Here is a 26,885-nt window from a genome sequence, read left to right as displayed (position 1 = left end):
ATTAATCTTTTCCTGAAACAAAGTTCATTATAGTGGAAAAAGAGTCTGCTCTGATGATAAAAGGAGCCTGGCTTTTAGAATATCACCTTTTTTCTCTGTTTGCTTAGTTTATTTTTATTTTTATTATTTTTTGAAATGAGAATCTATGCATTTATGATCCTATGCTATTTAAAAAAATAGTATTTATTTATTTATTTTTGCAGGCACTGAATAGAAGAATTGGGCATAGGTAAGAGAATAGCTTTGGATGAAGAAGAGTGTAGATTGTGTGAGATATAGTCAGAACAGATGCAGGTGTGACAGGTTAAGAGCAAAGCTGCTTCACAGGAAATCTATAGATGGCAACAAAATGTAAAATGTTTGAAGTGGATGAAAGTAAGAATACCAAATGAGTGCATATCATCAACATAATAAAAGGAGCACTTAAAAGGAAGCTGCACTTTGTCTAAAATCTGGAAGCAAAAATACTAAGAGCAAAAGGAATCTGAGCGCAACAAAGACGATGAAGGACTAATTACTTCCATAAGCTTATGCTCTTCAGGACAGGAGTGATTCTTCCCTGTCTCACTAGAGAATGCGAAGATTTCCCAAGCTTTATGAAGAATCCTAACCACAAATGTACATTTTAACACTGTAAACTTTGATTAAAGTACATTTTAGTGTTCTCAGCTTAATAAAGCGAGCTGGCCCTGCTTTTAGCTTGTATTTAGACAAGGGGATTGCACTTCTCTATGGTCTCTGCAGCATTGTGTTCTTGCTTTGAGGAGGATGGTAAGTCCGTCAACATAGGAATTGTAACACCTCTGGCCTAGCTCCTTCCAGTGACCACCCTCCCATCTCACACACCCATCATATCCCCCAATCCTTCTACCTTTCAAATCTGCCTTTATTTAACTTTCCAGGTCCAGCATCTAAAGAGTGAAGTAGCACTAAAGTGTGCAGTCAGGCAAAACACACTTTATGCTTTATTATTCAGTAAAGGTTCACGATCCATCAAGCCACCCCAATGAGGATGTGTGAGAGATTCCTTTTCACTTTTTAATAATGATTTATCCAGGTAAAATCCATGCACTTAAAACTACTACAATAATTCATTAACCCATTCTTTTTGGGACTATTAACTGTTGTTTTAACAGCAATTTGAAAGTTACTTTAAAGCATTATATAGCCCCAGACTTCACTGGGGCTCTGCGTGTAAAGCTCCAGTTGGGCACTTTCCCATTTGGGGAGTCTCAGGGAGCCATGTCTAACCCCCAGACCCACTATGTGGAGTAAACAGTCCCCTTTGTTCACCTCATTCACTTGCTAGACCCGCCATAGAACACCCTTCCCCATTCTATGACTGCTTCTGACCTAACCATAGGACATGCTTCGAAGGGTCTGCCTGGGCATGACTGGCAATATGAAGTATTTGGAGGAAAGGTTAGTAAAACGTTAAAGCAACTTTTCCTTCCTTCCCACCAAAGGATCTGAAGGACTAATGGCCTTTAGATAATATGAAATTCCAATACCAGATACGCCACCTTTATGTTCATATCTGTGTGTTCAAACTCAGGAAATAGCATGAATCATTTTCTTTTGAGATATAGAAGGAACAAGAAGCCATGGATGGAAACAATAAGACCAGAACAGAAGGAACAGTTCCTGGAATTCCGGGGAATTAGGAAAAACAGGCTGATTGGGAAGCACTCTTGGGACCCACATTACTTTTTCAAAAAGTTAACCTGGCAACAATATTCAGAACCCTCAACCCCCAACCCTGTCATACACCCTCCCTGTCCATTCTTTCCTCCATCCTCAATTTCACTCCTAACTTCAGAGCTGCTGGTTTGATCTCTTACTTTCCTTGAAAACTTACCCTCTAGGCTCTCTGTCCCTGGCTACCATCAGTGGTCTGGATCTGAAAATGTCTCCATAATTGCTACCCTCCAAAGTGGATAAGCTAGAGAGAAAAAAGGGTTTCCTTAATTTTCTTAGCATCCACACTGTCAATTTTGAATACATTCTATCATGGAAATGTATGTTCATTGTAAGATCCCTAAAGTATTCCATAATTAATGAGCCTTTGTAGGCTGGCCTAGAGTATCTATCACAGAAGATTTAATTTCTCTGTGAAATTACATTTTTGGTAACTTTTATTTAGGTAAGATTTCAAACTTATGGAATAGTTACAGCAATAGTACAAGGAGTTCCTATATACCTTTTACTCATGTTTACATTTTCTTCCATTGGTTCCATATGTGTGTATACAGAGAAAATATTTTTTGAATCTTAATTAACTTACAAACTTAGAAGACAAATTATTATCAAACAGGGTCTGTTTAAAAATTTGATAAAGAGACATTGTGTTTTATGCTTTTTAATTTCCTTTAATTCATTAATCATTTTTGTTGTAATAAGGGTTCAGTTCCAGAAAGAAAAATGTATTTAAGTCTTTATTTTTCTTTAAAATGTTTTTATTAACTTCATATAATTGTGAGACTATAACTCTATTTTCCCAAGGCCTATGGTACTTTCCAATGATAGGATTGGTATTTAATAAGATACAATCAGTGCTTCAAGAGGTTGGGATATCATTCACTAAATTGTTGTATCTGTCATAGTAAACTTGGGATACTAGAGGACAATCAGTAATCACTTTTTATTCCTGAGCTCACCAGGCTGGTGTATCTATGACTCTGCTAATACTGATTTAAAAATTATAATGTTCATCTTTCTCCTCTTTTGAAATGGAGCTCTTTTTAAAATCAGATCCTTTTTTTTTTAAAGATTTTATTTATTTAACAGAGAGAGACACAGTTAGAGAGGGAACACAAGCAGGGGGAATGGGAGAGAGACAAGCAGGCTTCCCGCCGAGCAGGGAGCCTGATGCGGGACTCGATCCCAGGACCCTGGGATCATGACCTGAGCCAAAGGCAGATGCTTAACAACTGAGCCACCCAGGTGCCCCTAAAATCAGATCCTTATCCCAAACCAAACTCTGTAGGTTATTTAGTTCTTCAGAGAGCTTACACTAATATCATTAAAAATAGAAGTTCCAGCTCCAAAAAATGTTTGAGAATTTTCTTAATGAGATCATAGCATCATTTTCTTCATCAATACTAACATTCTCTTTAAAAAATATCATTGAGATCATTCAACTAGAATAAAAACATTCACAAATGTGTACTTAATTAGAGAAAAAAACTTGATGATTCTTAAGACATACATACACACCAAAGTGTCCAACACAAATATTTAAAAATAAGCTATTAGCCAGAAGAACAAGTCTCAATTCCCACTTCTGAACTTAGATTTTCTTATTGGAACTTTATACGGCTCAGCATGGCAATGCAGGATGTCTGCTGAAATAGATCTAAATTTCTGTGTGTGTGTTTAAATGTTTTACTTCTGGACATTATGGTATATCCCCTGGATTCTTTCTCTCATGTTGCTTCTATAAATTAAATTAGAATGATATTATTGCATTTTAATATAGGCTGTAACCCTCTTTTATCCTGAATGTTATGATACAAAAATGAATTAATAGGAATTAAATTGTTAATATGAATTAAAATAGCCTTTACCAAAGTGCAGAATAGAAAAATGTCAAACAAAAGGCAGTATTTATTGATATGACACATTACGTTATGGCAGATATTTTTATAAAACAATCTTTGATATTTATAGAAGAACTACTTTATATTCATATTGCATCTAACCCATAATTGCTTATTTTCTTAAAAAAAAAGAAAAAGAAAAAGTGCAACAGAAAAAATATTCAACCTATTTTGTTATATACACCAACAGTGAAATGAAGAAATGTAATAAAATGCAGAGCTGAAAGGTTCAAAGAGCTTATGGTATCAAAGACTCTAATTTCTATTTGAAAAGCTTTTTGGAGGTCACACTATCACAAATGCACTTTTACAACCATGGCATTCCACCATGACACAAGACTGCGCGGGTCATTCCATCAGGCTGTGCGGGTCAGGACACTGCAATTACCTGATAGATGTACATGTGCTGAATTGTGAGTACAGATAATAAGTGTAGTGGGTATAGTAACAGAAATAAACCCCAAATGCCATTTTTGAGGTTTCTTTCCTTTTTTTTTCCCCTCTAAAGACTTGAGTATCGAAGTAAATACATTTTTGTCATGTTAAGTGGAAGAAAAAGTAGATCGTGACTTAGCTCCTGAAATTTTAATACTGTTCTTAGTCATCTGCAATCGTAAAGTGCTTTTAGAGATTCCACCCATGCTCACAGGAGTCAAAACCCAAGGACTAATAATCAGATATATATTTTGCTAATCTATTCCTGAGGCTTTGCCTAAGAAATTGGCATTGCCATCTTCAACATCTTTCTTCTGGAACCATGGTTTTGAATTTGTTCCTGGTTGATAAGCTTCCAGGAAATGACAGATTCCAGGAATTTCACTGGGGAAGTTTGGTGGAAGTTCTTCCCTTGATCGAGGGGTAAACACAAAACCAGGGCAGTCTTTGAGTAATCTGAAAAGATTAAAATAAAAATATTAATAAAGATTAAAATAAAAATATTAATATTAAAATTTAATACTGATATAACTGTCTATGCAAGAAAAAACAACCAACTAAATCAATATTCCTGAGAATACAGATCTTCCTTGACTTATGATGGGGTTACATATTAATAAGTTGAAAATACCATAAGTTGAAAATGCATTTAACACACCTAACCATGTAACCTACAGAACATCATAGCTTGACCTGGCCTGTCTTAATGTGCTCAGAACACTTAAAGTAGCCTTCAGTTGGGCAAAATCCTCTAACACACAGACTACTTTATAATAAAATGTTTAATATCTCATATAATTTATTCAATATTTTATTGAAAGTGAAAAACAGAATGGTTGTAAGTGTATTGGTTGTTTATTCCCCTGATTGCGAATAAGAGTGTCATGTGGCATATCTCTAGTTAGGGAAAAGATCAAAAATTAGAATTCAAACTATGGTTTCTACTGAATGTATAGTTTTCCCACCATTGTAAAGTTGAAAAATCATTAAGTTAATCATCAAAAGCTGGGGAATCTCTGTATTAATAAACCAATCATTTTCAGTGTGATTGACAGAACGATCATAATGATTTTTAAAAAAATCTTTACAGAAGAACAATGAAGAATCAATTCACAATAACAAAAAAAATTCTACCAAATAATATATTTCACTCATATTAGGAAAAAAATTTATAAAATATTTTTGTAAAGATATAACCAATAATTCATATAACAGTAAATTCACAATAGTGGGGAAAAAACCAAAATAATCCCAAACTCTAATAATAGCAAAAGACCCCCAAACCCATGCATAAACATAGTTTTATAGAATAAGGCTTCCTAAGTTGAAAGAGAAAAGACATTGTCCATTTATTGATTCATTTATTTCATAAATATTATGGAGAAGTAGTCAAGGGCAAGAAGTTGTAAAAGAGAAGTTCTATATAAGATATATAGATATAGATATATATCAATAAGATATATATATATATAATCAAAGAATAACATTTGAATCTCTCAATAGAATTTTTAAGAATTCTAGGTTAGTACGACTAAAAGGAGATTTAATTGTACAAATTGACACTCTTCTTACTATCTGGTATTTGAAATATTTCTTCTTAAATGTATCTGTTTACCGCATTTTATTATCTGCTACTAACTATGTATCCATTATAGTAAACTCATTTTATTGTATTTATTTTTAGTTTATTTTTAAAGTTTTTATTTATATCCCAGTTAGTTAACATACAGTGTGATATTAGGTTCAACATTTCCATCGGTGCTCATCACAAGTGCCCTCCTTAATCCCCTCCACCTATTTCACCCATCCTCCACCCTCCTCCCCTCTGGTGACCATCAGTTTGTTCTCTGCGGTTAAGGGTCTATGTCTTGGTTTGCCTGTCTCTCTCTCTCTTTTTCCCCCTTTGCTCGTTTGTTTTGTTTCTTAAATTCCACATATGAGTTAAATTCATTTTAAGTTCCAATCCTACTGATGAAGTTACTGGCTCTTCTTTCTATTTGCTTCCCTAGCTTTCTGTCAAATGCAAACTTAATAAGCATTTCTCTAACCTATTATTCAGGTATATGTATTCAGGATGGAAAATGTTGACAGTTCTGGGCACTAAACCAGCTTCCCCAGAAAACCACTTATATCTGCCCAACCAGACCATGGCCTCCGACTCATCTGTTTGTGATGTCATGCCTAAATGTAATAGAATGATGGTGCTGCATTATATTTGGTACCGAGACACCTCTCTATGTACTGGAGAAACCAAAAGAATAGAAATCCAGGTTTCAAAAATGACAGACCTCAAGTAGAAAAGAACATGTGAATATTCAATTAGCTAATTTTTAAAAAGTCATCAGTAAATATGTAATCTGCAAAATAATTAATGAAATGATGCTTTAGTCATGATCCATAAATATCTGAGTGTCTGTTATTTATAAGGCATAATATTGGGTAATATATAATGAGAAGTTACAGAATTCCATAGTATTAAAATTATAAGCTTCAAAGTCTGGTAGATCTAGGCTGGAATAGCAGCAAAGATGTCAGTTTTCTAGCTTTTAAGATGGAGTAATAATAGTACAGGTCTCTTAGGACAGCTGTGAAGATGAAGTAAATAGATTAAACATGATTGGTTAAGCATCAATTAATTATCAGTTAACACTCATCATATTGGTAACATTTAGGGAATAGAAACCTTCATATACTGTTGGTGGGGTATAAATTGGTAAGACCAATTTGGACAGCTAATTGATGCTTAGTAAAGCTAAACTGGACATTGCCTGTGATCTGGGAATACCATTTGTAGGTATCTTATAGATATACATGGCTTATTCATACTCTAGAATACATTTTGTATCACATGCACATATAGTGAATGCTAGACCTGGCTCATACTGGCTTATGAGAGCCAACAGCTAAACATTCAGGAATTTTATGAGCCAATTAACTCCATCTGTAGCTAAAACCTGCTGTGGTGGGAGTACGTACACCATAGAAATCGGTAAATGCAAAAAATCAAAGATTCTCCACTTTACTCCCAATGCTGGTTTACCTGCACGCCGCTGCATTAGGAATAGTTTAAATAAATGAACTAGGTTTCCAATTCATCAAAAAAAAAAAAATCTCAAAAACATAATATGCAGCAGATTTAAGGCAAGTCGGGAAAGGATATGGATAGGTTGAATGGACATCTATTTTTCTCTGGTGGAACCTAAATGAGAGTTACACTCTTGGCTTCTCTCTGCCCACTTTCTTTCCTGGTAGTGAGTTTGGGAGAAGCTGCTGAGCATGCTCTTCTCAGTGCCTTCCTGCCTCTCTTTGGGAACCTGCTTGTCTGCGGGAAATGTATGTTCTCAGCTACTCCTACAAACCCTAAGGGGCATAGAGTCCAACATGTCAGACAGTTGGGGGGGCTAGAATATTTTATTTTTTTTTTATAAAATAGGGATCTGAAACAAAAATGGTAATATACTGACATTTATTAAATATTAGTATTGGCCACATGGGTGTCACATTTTCTTTGATTTTTTTTCTGTAGGTTTAAAATGTTTAAAAATTAATTATAAAAATGCATAAAACTATAAAGGCTTGATAAATAACAATAATAAAATTATAGGTAATTAAGATCTTTCTTTTTTCTGTCCACATCAACCCAGCATCTTCTATCGAATATGGTAATTACAATATTAACCTTACATTTGAGTTTATATAAAATATTCAGCACTTAGAAGTGGCCTTGAAGTATACCATTTGAATTGAGGTGCCTTGCTCACGAAGGCACATCTGGAGAGCTGTGTTTAGCTGTACAGCATGTCTTCTGAATACAAATTCTATGCTTTAAGAAACTTACAGATAAACACAATTAGAGTATCATGAAGTTAGAAATGTTCATTAAATCATCTTCAAGAAAAAATCAGATTTTTAAAAAAGATTATTTATTTGAGTGACAGAGAGCATGCAGGGAGGAAGGGCAGAGGGAGAAAAGAATCTTAGGCAGACTCTTTGCTGAGTGGGAGCCTGACGCGGGGCTCAGTCTGACGACTCAGATCACCACCCTGAGATCACAACCCGAGCTGAAACTAAGAGTCAGACGCTTAACCGACTGTGCCACCCAGGTGTCCCAAAAAGATCAGAATTTTTAAGGAAAACGGGTTGGAAAAATAATACCATTTAGATAAAAGCCCGATGGAGGTCAGACCCAAGAAAAGCAACAGTCTCAGGGCAGATGTCCACATATGGTGGGAGTTTTTCTTTACTCTCTCTCAACCCAATACCATTTTCCCCAAATTGTTGCATTAACTCTCCTTTTTTCTGTCATCTCTCCATATTCTCTTTCTCTTCTCTGTTCCTTCCCCTTATAGAATCCAAGTCCTGTTTCTCTGTTACTAGGTTCTCAGATGTTTCTTGCAAACAGGAGTTCCTGGGTCTACTTCCCCACCCACCCTGGGCAGTATCCATTTATATCCCCCACGAGCCATTTTTGTCTTTAATGATCCCTGGATCACCACATACATCTGTCTTATTAATCCACTGACCTGGAACTTGGACAATACTTAGTCTCGTCTCTGTTTTCTGCACTGCAGTAAGATCAAACAAGAAGGCAGAACATTGTCCCCGAAAATAAAATTCCTCATGACATTTAGAATAAAGGAATGTATAACTGTCATGACACAGCAACATTCTAAATTACTGATTAGAATTGGAAGTGAAAGGCAAGGTTTGAAGTTAAGGATTTTTTGTGCGCGTGGGGTATGTATTCCGTGTCCTGAATTTACAAGTGTTTTGTAAGTATATCAGGGATGTTACGTTTGATATTCTTTTATTTTTTGAGAAATGTCACCCTAGGTTTCAATGTATTACTAGTAAAGTTCTCCAAAGAAATAATTAGGTTTTATATTTGTACAATTTCTAATAGAGTATACTGTTTGTCCCAAACTTGGACAGAACTGGAATTATGTCTCTATTTTACAATCCAGTTGTTAAATTTCATAAAGCATGGATTTTTGATTCAATTTAAATTATCTATTCTCTTTTAAATTTTCCTATTATTTGGAAAAAAATAAAGTAGTTTTTAAAAGAAAGCCTTTTAAAATGTGGTTAAACGTATTTCACATTAAATACTTATTTCTTGCCTAAATAAAGCATTTTAACTACCACTTGCCCTTTAGAGAAGACATAAGTATTTCCTATATGAGAGTAAGAGGTAAGTAAATTGAAAAAGGAAAAAACAAATAAACCATACCATATTTGTTTACAAAAGATAGAAATAAATTTAGCAAATGCATTGATGTTCAGTATCGATTAAATTTTCATTATCATTTACATATGTGCATAAAAACACATACTAAGAAATAATGAAAAAAACACAAAAATGTGAATAGTTACTGTCTCTGGATCGTGAGATTGAGTTATTTTTATTTCCTTCATAACTTTCAGATATTGTAAATTTTCTAAAATAAGCATATATTACTATTATAATCAAAAATAATTGATTAAAAAAAAAGGTGACATTATGTATGGTGTAAAATCCTGTACGTGCATGCTTAGTAACATTGCCTATATGTCATCATATTAATAAATCCTTAGAGGATATTTTTTGTGGTGTCACAAAAAATAATAATAAATCTAAGGATTTAAGCTATGAGCCTTCTCCGGTTGCTGAAAATGTATATCAAAGTGTCATGATCCTCTGTTGGAAGACACGAGATCCTAAATAACATTTGGGGAGTAAAATGAGTAGCTGATATCAATGTCTCCTATCAAGATTTAAGACAACCAGACTTTGAGATATGAAACAAAGGAAAAATTTGGAAAAGTTTTGTCTTATACTGTCTGAAAACAATTAAAATAGAAGAAACAGAAAATACACTTTTTTTTATGCAAAGGTTTGGTTTTAAGGATAGATACACAGCCAAGGACTCCTCATGGTGCTCATGCATATATATTATGTTATTGAACGCGCAACAGCAATGAATGGATTAGCAAACACTCTTACTAATTATTACTCTCACATCCTCCAGAGAGCAGAGTCATATCCTCTAAGGATTTGAGTTCTTATCCCTGCCTGGCATATGTGGGAAGACTCCAGGGCTATTACCATTACAACACTCTCCAAGGACTTTTCCAATTCTCTTGCTGTCGTGACTCATTTTCAGATCAAAGAGTGGACTGTCAATCAATCCATCCTTATTGCTTTCCTACTGTGTTCCAGGCACTGATCTGGGAAGTGGGGCTATAAAACGTATATGCAGGAGGCTGACACTCTACAAGGGGAGGCAGGCAGCAAACACATAAAGAAAACACCGTTTCAGACACAGGTGTGAGCTAAGAAGATGAAAAAATAAAATAATGTGAGGTGTGTGGGACGAAAGTTGTTCCTCTAGCTACGGCTGTTAACTGACTAGTGTGTCTTTGAAGAGGTGACATTTGGCTTAAGGTCTAATTCTGAGAAAGAGGAAGACGCAGGATGATCCAGGGAAGAAGTGGAAAGCAGAGGAACAGCCAGTATCCTTGATTCAAGAATGGGTTTAGCAAGTCTGATGAAAAAAAGGAAGGCCAGGGTGGCAGGGTATCAGCGAGCGAAGGAGAAAGTGGAAGAAAATAAAGTGACACAGGTTGTTGGCAGGACACTGATCAAAGAGGACATTTTAGTCTGTGGTGACATACTTAAATTTTATTCTGGCTGCAGTGGGAAGCCATTGGAGGGGTTTTAACGCAGGAGTGATGAGATCGGATTTATACTTTCGAGAGACAATCTGGCTACTGTGTGGCGCGGATGGACGGTGGGGAGGAGGTGTACAAGAAAGCAAGCAGAAGGGTGAGGATGATCCTGGGTTGGCTCCGGTGGGACAGAGGAGGGAGCCTTGCCTTGGGGTGCAGTCCTGAAGGAAGTGAAAAAAGATGTATTCAGGATATAATTTGTAGGTGGATGTGGTAAGTTGTGGGGGGGGAGAAAGCAATGATCACTCTGAGATTTAGAGTCGAAGGAATGCGGTAGATGGTGGTGCCATTTTAAGAAGGTTGATAAAGCTAGTCTGGATGGGGGTAGTGGATATTTCATCAGGCTCTGGTATATGGGAAATCATTTGTTCTAAGATGATCATGTTAATTTTAATTTGTCAATTAGTCATCCGAATAGAAATATAGAATAAGATACACAAGTCTGTAGCTCAGTGAAGAATTGTGGGATGGGCTAGAGATTAAAAAAAAAAAAAAAAACGTGAGTCAATAAAGTCCAGACATAGAAGACAATGGGGACAGAGCTCCGGGCACTTTGAAGGTTTGGTAGGGAAAGAGTAACAACACAAAACACTGAGACGGTGAAGTCACGGGGTAATGAGAAAACCAGGTGAGTGTGGTGTCACAAAAGCCTAAGAAGAAAACGTTCAACAGAGAGAGTGGTCAAGCTATTCAGTTACCATTGAGATGTTGAGGAAGATAAGGGGAGAGAACTGACCATGATTTTCGCAAGGGACACCGATGACCCTGATAAGAGCCATTTCAATGGAGTGCAAGGGACACATGCCGATCGGTGTGAGTCAGAGAGCCAATGGGAGGTAAAAAAAAAAAAATAGAGACGGTGAGCATGAACTACTCTTGCAACGAGTTTTGCTGGAAAAAGGAATAGAAATATAGGGGGTAGCTAAGATACACTTGGAAACAAGGAATATACTATTTTAAGAGGTCTGATAGTAAGATATGTCTGTATTCTGATGGGAATAATCGTTTCACCAGAGAAATTAATCTTGGAGGTAGAGCAGGTATTTTCAGGAGACAAGTTTTTGAGAAAGCGAGCGATGTGGCAGCACTCAGAGCAAACCTGGGGGGATCGTCTGGAAGAGGAGCAGCGCGGAGGGCGGCACTGTCACCCCAACAAGAGCCTAAGACCAAGGCCCCCGGGGGAGCTAGGTTAATGGGGTCTGCCCTGGAGAAGGTGGTGATGTGCTTATCTGATGCATTTTTGTCTTCTCCTGTGAAATATGAAGTGAAGTTATTGACTTAGAGCCAGGGGTGTAAAGGAAAGGCTGGGGAGTTTTTTTTTTTTCAAAGATTTTTATTTATTTATTTGAGAGAGAGAGAGAGCATGAGAGGGGGGAGGGTCAGAGGGAGAAGCAGACTCCCCGCTGAGCAGGGAGCCCGATGTGGGACTTGATCCTGGGACTCCAGGATCATGACCTGAGCTGAAGGCAGTCGTTTAACTAACTGAGCCACCTAGGCGCCCAAGGCTGTGGAGTTTTAAGGAGAAAGAAGATGCTATAAAATAGCTGTCTCTGAGAACAAGAACGATAACTTGCTTGGTACAGTTTGGTACATTAGCTACCACACGTATCTGGAACACGTTTTGTTATTCAAGCATTTCCGTTGTAATTGGATTCTTATTTTTTTTAAAGATTTTATTTATTTATTTGACAGAGAGAGACACAGCGAGAGAGAGAACACAAGCAGGGGGAGCTGGAGAGGGAAAAGCAAGCTTCCCGCTGAGCAGGGAGCCCGACCAAGACTCGATGCCAGGACCCTGGGATCGTGACCCGAGCCGAAGGCAGACGCTTAACGACTGAGCCGCCCAGGCGCCCTATAACTGGATTCTTAAAATGAGATGAAACGTCTCCCTGTCTGGCACTTGAGCTAAGGGCATGTTGAGGACCATGCCCTATAACTTGTGGGGACCATGCTAAGTCTGGGTGGCTAGTGCCAGGATGGTTCTGCTGTCAGAATAACCATCAAACTATGGAGAGCATTAATATGTGCTTTGAAAAGAATATTAGTGGGGGAAAATAGGATGTGTGTTAAGGGTTACACCTGGGCTACAAATATCTCAGAGTCGTTCTCATGATGCTGAGTAATTTTAAAAAAGGTGAGGATAATAAAATTATTGCTTTTCTCTTTCTTGTCAGATTATCTAAGCAAGAAAATGTTATGGACCATAATATAAACATGACAATTGTGTTTAAATGAAAAGAAGAGATTTCAGGCATTCAATGCAAACCGTACCTGTACGTTGTTGGGCTGACATTGATTTTCCGTGGTACACTGCAGGACTCAAATTTGTTCGCCAAGGTGACATTGTTTCCAAAAAGACAGTAACGAGGCATTTTAACGCCAACGACTCCAGCAAAAACTGACCCAGAGTGCAGTCCAATTCGCATCTGAAAGCCAAAAGTAACACAATGTCCTCGTCACTGGCAAAATACTTCGCGCTCGCTCGTCAGTACTGTATGAATGCCCTTTACAAGATTTTACCCTTCACTGTCACTACACCATTCCACGCTTCCACAAGACCTCCTGCCAACTTCCCTCTACTCGCATCCAATTAAAAATTACTAGTACAAAATCAGTCACACCTCTTAACTCTTCTCCACTATGCACTTAGGTCTGTTCCACAAAGCACCTTTGTTTCAGCTGTCTTCAATGTCTGAAACACATTTCCATGCATCCCTATCACAGTCACCAGAGTGACAAGGCGAAGCGTCTGTGGGCTGTTTACATGAACCTGCTCTGTCCATCAAGGGAGAAGAATTCCTGGCCCCCAGGGGTTGCTTCCCAACGCACCGTCAGAGAAGGGCAGGAGAAGCCGGCTTTTAGAATATAAAGGATAAAAAGAACTTTATGACAGATACTTCCCCGCTCTTCAATGACGAATGTGAAAGGAGAAAGGAACTGTGATGTTTAAGTAGAACACATCACAGACAGAGGAAGCAGAGCTGGGGTTGCTTAGACCTGCATCGCAATGACCACATAGACACTTTTGTTAAACCCACCCGAACGCAGGGAAAACCAGAGCGGTGCCATTATCTAGATATAAGGTGTGGTCTGGGATATGCTGGGGTAAAAGTTTAGGAATTCTGAAGGTTACCAGTGATTTGGAGAACAATTAAAACAATATTTTAAACTGGCATCTTCTATAAGATCTGAATTCTTGATGATCTCAGGGGATGTACAAATTCTGAAATTGCTGTTACAATACAGTCAGTTAAATTTAAAGTCACATATTTTATATGACAATCGGGCACCATGTTCATTCTTTTCAAGTCCTCTGTTCAGTTGACCATTTAAAAAAAGTTTCATTAGATATATGCATTTTAAACAAAGGCTAAGTACTCAATGATTTAATGTTGTTCAGAATTCAGAAGACTCCAGTTTAGCTTAGTTTTACAACTGATTTTAGGTATCTGCTAACAATGTTCCAGAATCATTTGCTTATAAGATGTCAAATCATGAATTTTGCACAATTTTCAAACAAAAGCACTATAGTATGAATCAGGAGACCTGCATTCGCAACCAAACTCTGTTAACAATGGATAGTCTGACTTTCTGTGAGTCTCTTTATGTCCCGTTCATTATTTCCTCATCTATAAAATACAGGATTGAATTAGTTTTAGAGTCCCTTCTTTGTCACATTTTCATTTTAATCAGCAAAGCTTAGTTATCCGTTATATCTGGTATTTTTTTCTTTAGGAAAATGTGGTTTTGCACATATACCATCTGATCAATATGAGCAAAAGGCTATCTTCTCTGTATAAATATCAAACACAATTTTAGCACGTAAGTTAGATCAGGCTGCTCTCTTTGGGCACTCCCCTGGTTAAACCCATTTCTCTCTCTGTACTTAGTTATTCTAGCTTTGTCTCTGATAAATTTATGATAAAATTTTTTCTATTTCATAATCAATCAGTCAATCAATCAATCAATCCAAACAAGGCAGATAAAGTAAATGCCCCTTGGTTCCTCCCATGCTGCTCTCCCTCCCTCTCTTCCCTTTTCCAGTTCTGAATTTCGCTCTCAACTCCACAGCTTTCTTATCAGGGAACTTTTCAAATTCACCAGCAAATTCACAAATTTCGTTTCGAATTCATAAGAAAATGATCCAAAGTTTAAGATGCGCAGCACGCCCTGAATGGAAACCTGCTGGGGAAGTCTTCCATTTGGGGACCACGTTTGCCACAGCACGTGTCTCATCATAGACACCTTGGGAATTTCAGGAAGGAGGGTAACAGAAGTCTGTTTCCAAGTTCAGTTTGCGCTTACTGACTTTCCCTGCCACATTCAGCCCTCTGGTTTCTATCAACACTCCACCTGCAGCTTTCTAAGTCGGAGTGGGTGGATGCTAGTAAGGAAATCAGCAGTGATAGATGATTTATACATATGGCATGTTGGAGAAACACATAGAGCTTGAAAAAAAAGGAAATATTTCCTATTCTTTCACTTTGATTCTATTCCACTGGGTAGCAGGGTAAGAAGGAGAAAAAGGCTGGGCTCAACATATGGCTTCTATTATGAAGAGAGCCAAGGCTACGCTTCTAAGTATTATAGTTTTGTATTTTACATTTTTTTCTCTCATTTCTCTATTATTTTATAGCATGCCAGATAGGATTCTATATGACTTCAAAGTCCCACTTCTTTTTTTTTTTTTTAAGATTTTATTTACTTGAGAGAGAGTGAGAGAGAGAGCATGAGCAGGGGGGAGAGGAAGAAGCAGGCTTCCCGCTGAGCAAGGAGCCTGATGCGGGGCTCGATCCCAGGACCCTGGGATCATGACCTGACCTGAAGGCAGACGTCCAACCGACTGAGCCACCCAGGTGCCCCTCAAAGTCCCATTTCTGAAGATCATCAATTGAGAACTGTTCTATAAAAATTAAGTAGCAGATTCACTCAATTAGGACAAATAAAGGTAATCTTCTTGTATTCTATTAAACTATAATGCCTAGTAATTTTATCTTCTCATCTGTAATAAGACGTTATTCTGAGATAATCTAGAAATTTTAGAGTATTATGTGCTTTGGAAAATATTGGGGTGGATTAGCAGTCAATTTTCATTATAGTGTAATGTCCTCCCCTGCAGGGATTGGAAGACTAAAAATGACGTGTTCCAAACTCCCTTGCATTTTCTAGGTGCATTTCGGTTTGGTGAATCAGATACACTTGCAAGCGGTTTGGAAGCCAGGCTTTCGGCTATGACTGCACCTCTGCGGCTTCCAAGAGCAAGCAGCATGGTGGCAGCCTCTGGGTTTTCTACGGCATGCTTAGCAGAGAGCCCAGTTTCCCGTCCCTCATCTTGTGGAGGTCACGATGCGGGATTTCCATGTTACTGATTCAAATTATAAGTGTCGTTTTGTTCTGCAGTCAATAATAGAGGCAGCAGCTTTCTGAACCTAGCAGTTTCCTGACTGCGGCTGAGGTGGTAGAGTTCTGGAGCCAACTGCTTGATCTTGGAAAAAAACAAGGGCTCTGAAGAGCAGCTTTGGGAGCCATTTTTTGAAGGTTTCATTTATAGATGGCTTCGTTTGTCCTCTTGGTGATTCTGTGAGCCACTGGAGACCCAATTGTAAATGTTTCCCGGCTTCCACCACTTAAGAGATTTTGCTCTCTGCAACCAGACCCCGACTGATGCACTATTCTTTGGATAACTAATTAATAAGCATGTACTCTCCATGACATTTGCTGGGCAGTATATGATCTGTCTTACCTTGATAGGTTCTCCGTGGGGAGACATAACTTCATCAGAGAGCTCCATCATCTTCAGGGCCATCAGTGCTATCTGAACAGCATGGGTGTCACTTTCTTTGTGTAATCCCCCAGCCACACAGTATGCGTCGCCAATGGTCTCCACCTGCACATAACAGATTTTCCGTATTACAAATACAAGTTCGGAAAGAAGGAGAGTGAAGGTCATTAGAGCAGAAACCGCAGGGGTCAGGCCTTCTGGAAAATCAGAGTAAATCAGACACTCTCAGAAATGGCTTTCTCTTTCATGAAATTCATCAAGTTTAGACGCCTCTACATCAGGCGCTGCTCTGGAGGACAGTGTGGTCCTGTGAGCAAACGTCAGGAGGTGGCTTCTACTCCCAGACTAGCTGCTGACTCAACACAGCATTTCACCTTTTTTTTCCCCCCACCATGTAAAGTGGCTCTGTGGAGGCCAATGATGTAATGTAAATGATATCTTGTGTTTATAACAAATTGCTTAAAGATATCGGAATCACTTGCTGATTTTATATCCTCTTTGCGTGCAGTGTTTTAAACAGTCCCTGCTCAATCAATGTCATATGAAATTAGCAAGAATGTGTGATATGAAACTAAGACATTATAGTTTTTCAAAAGGATTTGGGGATTCTCAGAGCAACTATAAGTAGGTCTCCGTGAATATCAATCACGAAGTATAGAAATCAAGATGTCAAACAAGGGTGCTTGGAAGGCTATTGAAAATCAAGCTGTTCTACAAATTCCAAGTGTTAATCATTGTCATTACATTGTTGTAACGGGATTTTTATCTATCCGTGATGCTGATGACAAAGCTACTGGTTAATTTAAATCCACAAATAATCCACCAAATCTTCATCATTGCATGTTTCTTCTCCTCTAAATATTTATTTTAACTTATTAGATCATATCACGATCTTATCCAAACCTTCTAGTATGGAGGGAGATGAGAAAGGAAAAAAGAAAGGGAGACAAACCTTCAGTGATTCTCCATTTCACTCAGAATCAATGCTGAAACTCTTAAAATGCCTCCAAAGTTCTTCTGACCTTTCTGCTAATCTCTGATTTTATTTCTTCATCCTCTCTCTTGCTCACTTTGTCCCAGTGCCATTGGCCTCCTGTTATCCCTCAAACGTACCAAACATGTTCCCATTTGCTATTCCTTTGGCTGGAACAATCTCCCGCAGAGAGCCACTTGGCGTGTCCCTCATTTCTTCCAGTGTCTGCTAAAACATCCCCACGTGAGAAACGCCTCTCGCAACTGCCCTCTATAAAACAGCAATCACCCTTACCTTCTGCACTTCTCCTCCTCAACTTTATCCAGAATAGCACACCAGTTGGAATGCTATAAATTTACTCATTGGTTTACGTTCCTTCTTTTCCCCAGTAGAATGTTAGCTCTCAGTTTGCCTGTTTTACTAACTCCTAACAGTGCCCAGTATATTTGCTACCAAGTGAACCAGGTGGCATGCCTCTTAGAAGATTTTCCTCAGCAACGAATATATAAGAAGTGCCTAACATAATGGCTAACATATCTCATGTGCCCAATAAGTGTTACTTAATTAGAAGAAGTGGCGCCCTCACTCCTACTTGGTGTTAGATGCCTATTCTCTACGCTATCACAGAAGCCTGTGTTCTCAATCAGGCTTTCACCTTATCATATGGAAATCTGGCAGTGGTCGGCCCCTCCCTCCTCTACCCCCACATATGAGATCTTTCCATTCATGCTGGCCAACCCTGGCTGACAGTAAAAATGCGCTAAAACAATCAATAAATGAATACTGAATAAATTGAAAAATGAACAAAAGACTAAAAGACAACAAGAAAATGAAATTAAATAAAGTCGTGGTACAAACAGGTCCTGGGAGGAAAAAGAAGCTAGACTGTTCCTTGGAAGCCACCACACTCACAGGCGAGCAAATGATTACACATTCTGTGCATCTTACATTTATCTCCTGGTGAAGACCCTTCCTGATTTATTCATAGCTATCTCCAGGTATTTTCATGCAAAATCAGAAGTGAAGAGAAGGTGGGAATAAGGACAGAGCAGATGATTCACTATCTAGCTTGGGTTGTGGACGGATTAACCACGGAACTGTGGCTACTATCCATGTGGTAAGGAGCACAGATTCTGAATACTTGTTGGAATAACTGAATTGTTTTAGTTTCAACAAGTAGAAATTTGTAGAAGAAGCCTACCGCCTCTGCTAGCAAGCACAGCAGCTGCAAGCGAGAGCGAGACTTTCTTCTTACAATTCCCAGAAGAGACAATGTCAAGATAGAAACTATCTACAAACAAATATAGTAAATTCCACAAGAGGCCATCAAGTTTAACCTAACGAAAGCCAATTATTTTATCAGTAATTATACATGGACCTCTTTTCTTCCCCCCCCCCCCCCAGGGGGATCATGGTTCTGTCTGGAATTTCCTGCTGGAAATTCTTAAAAGGAAGGTTTTATTTCGAGTGGCTAGATTGGAACAAAGCAGAGGTTTATGTATTCCCATAAATAATATTTGTCTTTTCCTCAATAATGTATTTATTTCATGTTGGGTGAATCTCTGAAACGCCAGATTGTATGTGACAAACTAAAAGGTGATTCAAGCCACACAGGGTGCTTTATTCTTAATGAGAAGGGTGCTTTATTCTTAATGCCAGTGGCGAGAATAATGTGAAAGACTTTAAATTAGTAAAAAATAGGCTTTAATTCTAGAAACACAGAACACAAAATCACTTCATTAGTTCTCTTATGGCTAATTGAGTTACATTTAAAAAAAAAAAGGGCTAGTACTCGTTAGAGACAATTACTGAGCTTCCCTGTGCCTAGAATGATGCCCAGTACGTGGTAGACACTCAGTAAACCCTGCTACATCATGAATAACAGATATTATTTACCATCATCTTGGTAATAGGCCTGTTCATGAAACATAATGTATGTTAGTCATGCATCTAAATTGTGTAGGTGGATATTACTTTCTGTTTTAGAAATGAGAAAGGCTATTCCACTTTCTCACCTTACAAAGCAAGTAGAGAACAAGATTTGAAGACAGGCCTCTCTTTGCACGGATGTCTCTGCCCTTGGCCTCCCTTCAATAATGCCTTAAGTCAGTGTTTTTTTCCTCTTAATCAGCCATACTAAGTATCACGTTAACTCCATATTGAGTTAACCTATTTGAAGATAGTTTGTATACTCCTCTATGAAAAGATGGTTTGCATACTCCTACTATGAAAAGTAGTATTACTCCTCATGTTTCTTCTGTACTTTTACAGAGGATAACTTTTCCCCATGCAAGTCATACCTGGAATTATCTCATGCTTGATAATTCAACTCAGTTGCCACAGTCCAGTGTCACGTTCACTGACGTTTAAACTGTACCCGTTCACGGATCCTACACCCCATCCTCCACTCAGCCTATCACCCCTCCATTCTATGCTTATTCTTTGAGAAGACAATGGGGCAGTTCTTTCATGGAATCATTATCTCTGTTTCTGAGCAGATTTGGAGCTATTTCTGGCTAGAGCACACCCACATGGTTAACACACAATGCCTGCTCCCAGGACGTGGCTTGCAGAGAAAGCCTTTCATCTGCGCGGTAACTCGGTAACTCAGGGGTCCTGGCTGCCGTGCTTTTCCTCAGTGTCTTTTGCCTGTCAAATGGGCCTTGCCCTCCTCCACCCCTACCTTGTAGACATCCAGCTCGCCGCACTGCTGGTCAAAGCGAGTGTAGAGTGCATTGAGCATGGTGATGACCTGCAGCGGTGAGCAATGGGAGCAGATGGCCGTGAACCCCACGATGTCTGAGAAAAGCATGGTGACGTCACTGAACCTCTTGGCTTGCACAACTTGCCCTTGCCACAGCTGCTGCGCAACCTCGCAGGGAAATATGGAGCACAGGAGATCCACCGTCTTCTTCTTCTCCTCCTCCAGGGCTTGGTGGGCTTGCTCAAGGGTGGCCTTCAGCTTGCCCAGCCTCTTCTTCAGGCCATCTTGCGCTCTGGCTTGCTCCCCTATCAAGACTACATCCCTCAGCGCATTGTGAATTGGGATGTCTGAGAGGTAGAGCCCTCGTCCCGTAAAATCTTCTAATCTGTCCACACAGGGTGACCCCAAGAACAAGATTGCACTGGATTCAACAATGTAGATCATTTGGCCTTTGAGGTCCATAACCTGGGAAGCAAAGGCAAACCAATCGTCGTGGTTTATTTCAGTTTCCAACACCTTTTTGAGACAAAAGGAAAGGCAGAAGATACAGTTGTGATTCCTTTGTGTCTAAATGGTTTTTTTCTACCTGCTGAAAAGGAACAATATGCTTTCTTATAGTTCCAATGTACTGTGCATTCTAAAATGCACGTGGGCATTTGAAGAACGGACAGATTGGAATAACTCTACATAGAGATCATGATTTTCAATAAACAATGCAAAAAATTATTGCCTCAAGGCTTTCTCACTAGGGGGAATGCTGATGCTTCTGCTATTATATTCTTTTCATAGTAGCAGATAGCATAAAGGATTGTACCTAGGAAGCCTTGAGAGACGTGAGGCTGTAGGTGATCATCCTGGTTTACTGTATGAGTGAGAACAAATACGTATAAGTGTGTTCCCTGCAGCAAAGAGTAAAATCAACCCCAATGTCCTTAGGTAGGAGACAAGCATACAATGGGATTCTATACAGTCTTTGGAAAAAGGAAATAGGCCTATACCTCACGACATGGAAATGTGTTGTTTAGTGAGAAAAAGGAAGTTGCAAGTAGTATTTTGTTATGTTTCACACACAAAAAAATGTATCTAACTAACGTCTTTGATTTTTTGGCTGCAGTGAACATCTTTAAGTATTACCTATTTTGAGCATTTAGCTACATTGCTTTTATGATAAAAAGTGGTAAAACTGTTTTCATTTTGGGAACAAACTGCACATCTCCTGGAATTATGCACGTTTAAAAGTTATATGCATGTAAGCCTGAATATTAGCTTTGCTTGTACCATCAACTATGATTTTGCAAACTCTTTCCTTGGACTAAATAATTACCCAAATTCTCTACCATAAGAACAACCCCCACAACATTCTCTAACAATTAAAAAGTTATTGATTTTCCATGTCTATTAAATATTGATTAAAAAGTCCATTTAGTTGTCTCCTCTAAGAAACAAGTAGTTTTTGTTTGTTGCAGAATAATGCCTCTTGTTACTCCAAACTGCCAGCTATTTGATGATGATTGAAAGCATATTTTTATATAAATATTTATCTACTTTGGCTTATAAAATACTCTGAGAGGATTTTAAAAGGTAGACCGCATCCAATAAATATTTGTGAAGTAATGAATCAAGTAAGCAAGCAAATGAATGAAAGGATTTTGTTTTAAATTATGTCAGCCTTAAAATTATATTAGAATTGTCTCAAACATACCGGTGTTTCATCAAAACGTTTGAAGTGATGCCTATCTTCCTACCTTTTTGTTTCTAGTCCTTAAACAAGAAATAAAATCATTTCTCATATTCCAACTACTATGACATTTTCCTTACCCTTGAAGATTTCTTCACAGAGTTGTCCCACCTCCTCACTCGGATGACAAACTGCATGTTCAACATAGCCATGATTCCACTAAACGTTTGGTTGATTCTGGGAGTCAGAATTTCAAAGTACTCTTCAAAATTCGGCTTTCCTTGAAAGTCTCTCCTGTTCATCAGCCTTCGAATGCCATGGCCAAACTGCAGAATCGTCAAGTCCTTGTCAAACATGAAATGGAAAGGAAAGGTCTTACAGAAGAGGGAAGCGGGGATCACCAGTGAGGACTGGGGTTTGCCCGGGGACAGGGATGGTTTGGTGCTTTTGACGTGAAGGGAATACAACAGATAGGGCTGATTGACGAACTCGCTGCAATCATTTCGGAAGCAGGGAGGCAGGAGAGACACTTCGACTTCGGTTTCGTACAACACGCGCGCAGCAGCCTTAATGATGCCAGGAAGAATCAGGGACGTGATTTTCTTAGGGAAAAAATAGTATACATTTAAGAAATCCTGATCTTTATCCAGGCACAGAATGGAAGCGTCCTCAAACCCGCCTCTCTTTTCTGCTCCTTGGTAGTGGCCGCTCTGTTTCAGAAGGGTGCTGAAGCTATTTAAAAAATCTTTGAGGGTTCCTCCAACCACACCCAGGATGTGTTCGTCTTCCTCGTAACATATTTTGAAAAGCTCTTCCCCGAGAGATTCTTTGACGATTTCCACTGGAACTCCTGAAAGCAAAGAATACCTTTTCTGCCATATCAACTCTATCATTCCTGGAAGAGCTGTAGTACAGTTAACTACTATTTTTAACACCATTTGATGGGATGATCTGGTCCCCTTTATGTCTGGTAACAAGAGTTTCCACCAAAATTAGCCATCTATATTCAGATTATCTATGTCGGTGAGTTTCTACAATTCTGGAAACGCCAAATAAAAATTCCCCATCAGTTAATTACAAAAGAATGATAAATTAAGTATACTATACGACTTTTAATCTCCCTGAAGAGACTGTTCTTACAAAAGAACAATCAGTATTACAGAATCAGGTTCATTTCAGAAAAAGCTCTCCCGTCATTCTGTTAATGACAAACACAGTACATCTTGGCGAAGGGGCACTGTCCCCACTTGGAGGGCCTCCAGCAGTAGGAATGTCAAACAGGAATGAATTTAAAGTCACCAGTCATGAAACTCAATTTTGTCATTTTTTTCTTTAGAGATGATATAAAGTCATTTTTAATTTTTTTTTTTTTTAAGCAAAACAGCATTCTTGTTGTTTAATGTTACCTGAATATTTGTTTGGAATTTACTTCCTGTAACTTCTCCTTCCCTAATCTCCTTTATTCTTTAAAGTTTGTGTATCATTTTTTCTCTCATCTGTAATTTGGAAGAACAATAGTGCCCTTTCCATTGCACTGTTGTGATGTGGAGAGACTATGTTTAAAATAGTGCCCAGCTCCCAGGAAGGGCTCAGTATGTCAGCCATCACCATTATCATTAAATTCTTAGTATCTTGTATCTTCAGAAAGATTTAACCCATTGGTCCGTGTCCTCCAACTTTGAAAAGGACAGTACGACAAAGTTACTCATCTACTTGCTTCCCTCAAACTAATCATTAATATGAGAACTCTGCTAATCCTTTTTCCCAGGATTGCTTCCAACCTTCAAAAAAATTCTTTATTTTACTTTGTTGAATAAAATTTTTCATGAATAAATGAAGAATACTTAGTTAAGTTCAAGGCCAAAGCATGTAAATGTCTATGAGTCAGCTTCCCATGCAGCCTTATCTATGTCTCAGCAAATAAACATTATAAAGAAGAGGAAATGTTTTCGGTCAAACAAAAATACACAGCATGAAAAAGAATTACTCTTTATGTTAACACAATACATAATACTGAATACTTCACACTGGAAGTCACCAAAAAATAAATATGAATATTTTAGGAGAAAATTTTAGTTCTACAGGTAAATGTTCCTACTAATAGCAAATATTAGTTTATAGGTAAAATATTAGTTCTGTAAGAATAATTACTCCCTAATTACATATACTTAAACAATTCTATTACCTGCTGCAATTGAGTGGTCTGTAATTATTTTTTCCAAGTCTTCTCTTTCCAAAGATATCCTGAAAATATGTCAACATCTTAAATTATAAACTGACAAATGAATGCTACAACTTCTGATTATAACATACAGACATGACGACAGAAAATAGTTTGAGCTGCCTTTTCTGTAGAGGCAAATCGTGACTATCAAGTTTACAAGAAAGGAGCAATGACATGTGCAACCCCAAAATATACCTGATTTGTAGTGTTTCCTCATTTTTTTGAAGCATATATACCTTGTAAGTTAACTTTACCTAGGCTAATACTGTAGAGGTTTACACTGGCAGGGAACCAGTGTATGAAATGGGCAAGTAAGGATGGTAATAAAGCCGCCCAGGGTTTTTCTTTTTTTTTCTTTTTTTTTTTTTTTAAAGATTTTTTTTTTTTTTTTGAGAGGGAGGGAGGTAAAGAGAGACAGCACGAGAGGGGGAGGGTCAGAGGGAGAAGCAGACTCCCTGCTGAACAGGGAGCCCGATGTGGGACTTGATCCCGGGACTCCAGGATCGTGACCTGAGCCGAAGGCAGTTGCTCAACCAACTGAGGCACCCAGGCACCCCCAGGGTTTTTCTGATAACACAACCAAGAAGAAAAATTTACATACTGATGGATTTCACTTTTTAAGTTCCACTATCTTTTTTCTTTTCTTTTTTTTTTTTTAATTTTATTTATTTATTTGACAGAGACAGTGAGAGAAAGAGAGAGAGAGAGGGCACAAGCAGGGAGAGCAGCAGGCAGAGGGAGAAGGACACTCCTTGTTGAACAGAGAGTCCGACTTGGGGTTCCATTCCAGGACCCTGGGATCATGACCTGAGCTGAAGGCAGTCGCTTAAGGGACTGAGCCACCCAGGTGCCCCCACTATCTTTTTTCTAAAACAAATACGTAGCATATCTTGCTTCTGAGTTTAAGGTTCTATATATTTAACTCTCCAGCATTATTACATTGAGCTATGTGTATAAAAATTAGTAACTAAAGAAATCTATTCTTTATTCAATTACTGCATTGGTTTTTACAGCACAGAATTTGATAATATAATAGCATACATTTTGACTGATAAAAAGTTTTGGTAATTTGAGTAGATGACTTATTGATTCATGTTTGCCTATTTGTTTTTTGATGATTTCTGATAGTGATGACTTGTTATGACCAAATTACTAACACATGTTAAAAGACACCTAAGGTTCTATTTGTAGTTCAATTTACCATTAGATAAGCCAAGTTTACAAACAGGCAAAAATCTAAATTTTAAACAGGTTTCAATAAAACACAATACATGTAGAGAAGTTTCAAAACAAAATATTTTCAAGAAGGAAAACTGCTCAGTCCACTACTTTATCACATAAAGGTACATTGCTTATAACTGTTTAAAATGCTAGGTAGAAATATTTCCTTATCTAAATTGGTTGAGGTTCACTATCTAATTTTATATTTAGTGTGAGTCTAGATATCCCCAAACTTCTTCTTATATATTATTTTATGTTAATCTTCTTCAAATTTGCTTATTTTTCTCATTTAAGCAATTCCTGTTTTGTTTTCCTAAAGAATGAGAGCATTTCTGCTCAGAGAACCCTAATTCTGCCAATTCCCTGCACCCATGATATGAGATGTGAGCAAAACTGAGTGCAAACAGCACATAATTCAAATAAAAATAAGTTCTCTGTCTTGACCTTTAGAAAAAGAGACTAAACCTGCATATGTGCCCACAAATGTGGGTGTGCTTGTACACACACACACATACACACACACACACATACACACACACATATACACATACACACACTCACACACACATACCAGCCATGCACAGATATGCTGATGTGATCAGAAGATCCCAGGAAGGGGTGCCTGGGTGGCTCAGATGGTTAAGCGTCTGCCTTCAGCTCAGGTCATGATCCCAGGGTCCTGAGATCGAACCCCGCATCCGGCTCCTGGCTCAGCGGGGAGCCTGCTTCTCCCTCTGCCTCTGCCTCTCCCCTCTCATGCTCTCTCTCTCTCTATCTCTGTGTCTCAAATGAATAAATAAAATCTTTAAAAAAAAAAAAAAAAAAGAAGATTCCCAGGAAAAGAAACAAAGCAAAAGCTCTCTGTGAAACCAACCCAGAGAGATATCACAATGACTGTATTAAAATTCATTCACTTAAAAGGTGGGGAGCAGAGGGCTCCAGTCTTCATTTAGGGACAGTTTATTGTTTAATATATTGATTTTTTCTTTTCAAATCATATAAGATAATAAATAGTCCAAAAAAAGAGTTATGTTCAGTGGTTGGCAGGCTGAGAGCAGTAGAAATGGCAGCTGACTTTCCAAAATGAAGATGGGGGGAAAAAGGAAACAAAAAATATATCCAAGAACTAAAAAAAAGCAAAGCAGAAGAAGCCATTTAGCCTATCAGCAGGCAGTCATGAGAAAAAAGGTTTGTCATCTTATTTCAACAACTGAATAATTATCATTAGCACAATTTAAAAGTATGATCAGCTCTTTAAGAAATCAAGGAAACGGTAAAAAAAAGCTTTTCAGATTTCCAAATAAAATGATTTTTTTTTTTTAAGTTTTGAGGTATTTTTAAAGAGATACACCACTGGGAATACATCCTAACTGAACCCCTGCAGCCTCTGGCTTGGAACATTTCAGAACACAAAGCCCTGAGAATCAATTTTGAGGCAACTGGCTGCCAAGGACTTAAGCAGACAGACACAGTAGCTAGCTACAATGACTGGTGGCTATCTTATCAGCTTGACTGAGAATTGAGGTCAGAGGCATTCTGGAATGCTTTTCCTATCACTTGT

The 26,885-nt window shown here is 38.2% G+C and overlaps 1 protein-coding gene across 5 annotated transcripts in view; it reads right to left on the bottom strand.

Moving 5' to 3' along the window:
• Nucleotides 1–2,884: 2,884 nt before the first annotated feature.
• GUCY1A1 (guanylate cyclase 1 soluble subunit alpha 1) overlaps nt 2,885–26,885 on the bottom strand; it is a 60,883-nt gene continuing 36,882 nt past the window's right edge. For all 5 annotated transcript variants that reach the window (XM_032413049.1, XM_032413050.1, XM_032413051.1 and 2 more), the window contains 6 exons: nt 24,065–24,123; nt 22,020–22,729; nt 20,181–20,666; nt 16,486–16,629; nt 13,014–13,168; nt 2,885–4,490 (listed from right to left, as the gene is read on the bottom strand). In XM_032413049.1, the coding sequence (XP_032268940.1) occupies nt 4,289–4,490; nt 13,014–13,168; nt 16,486–16,629; nt 20,181–20,666; nt 22,020–22,729; nt 24,065–24,123 (1,756 nt within the window). In that variant the 3' untranslated portion in view covers nt 2,885–4,288. The remainder of the gene's footprint in view (nt 4,491–13,013; nt 13,169–16,485; nt 16,630–20,180; nt 20,667–22,019; nt 22,730–24,064; nt 24,124–26,885) is intronic.

This window comes from Phoca vitulina, unplaced genomic scaffold (assembly GCF_004348235.1).
Source record: "Phoca vitulina isolate PV1807 unplaced genomic scaffold, GSC_HSeal_1.0 scaffold14, whole genome shotgun sequence".
In the NCBI taxonomy this organism is placed as follows: Eukaryota; Metazoa; Chordata; class Mammalia; order Carnivora; family Phocidae; genus Phoca; species Phoca vitulina.
This window is presented reverse-complemented; position numbering and strand designations above follow the sequence as displayed.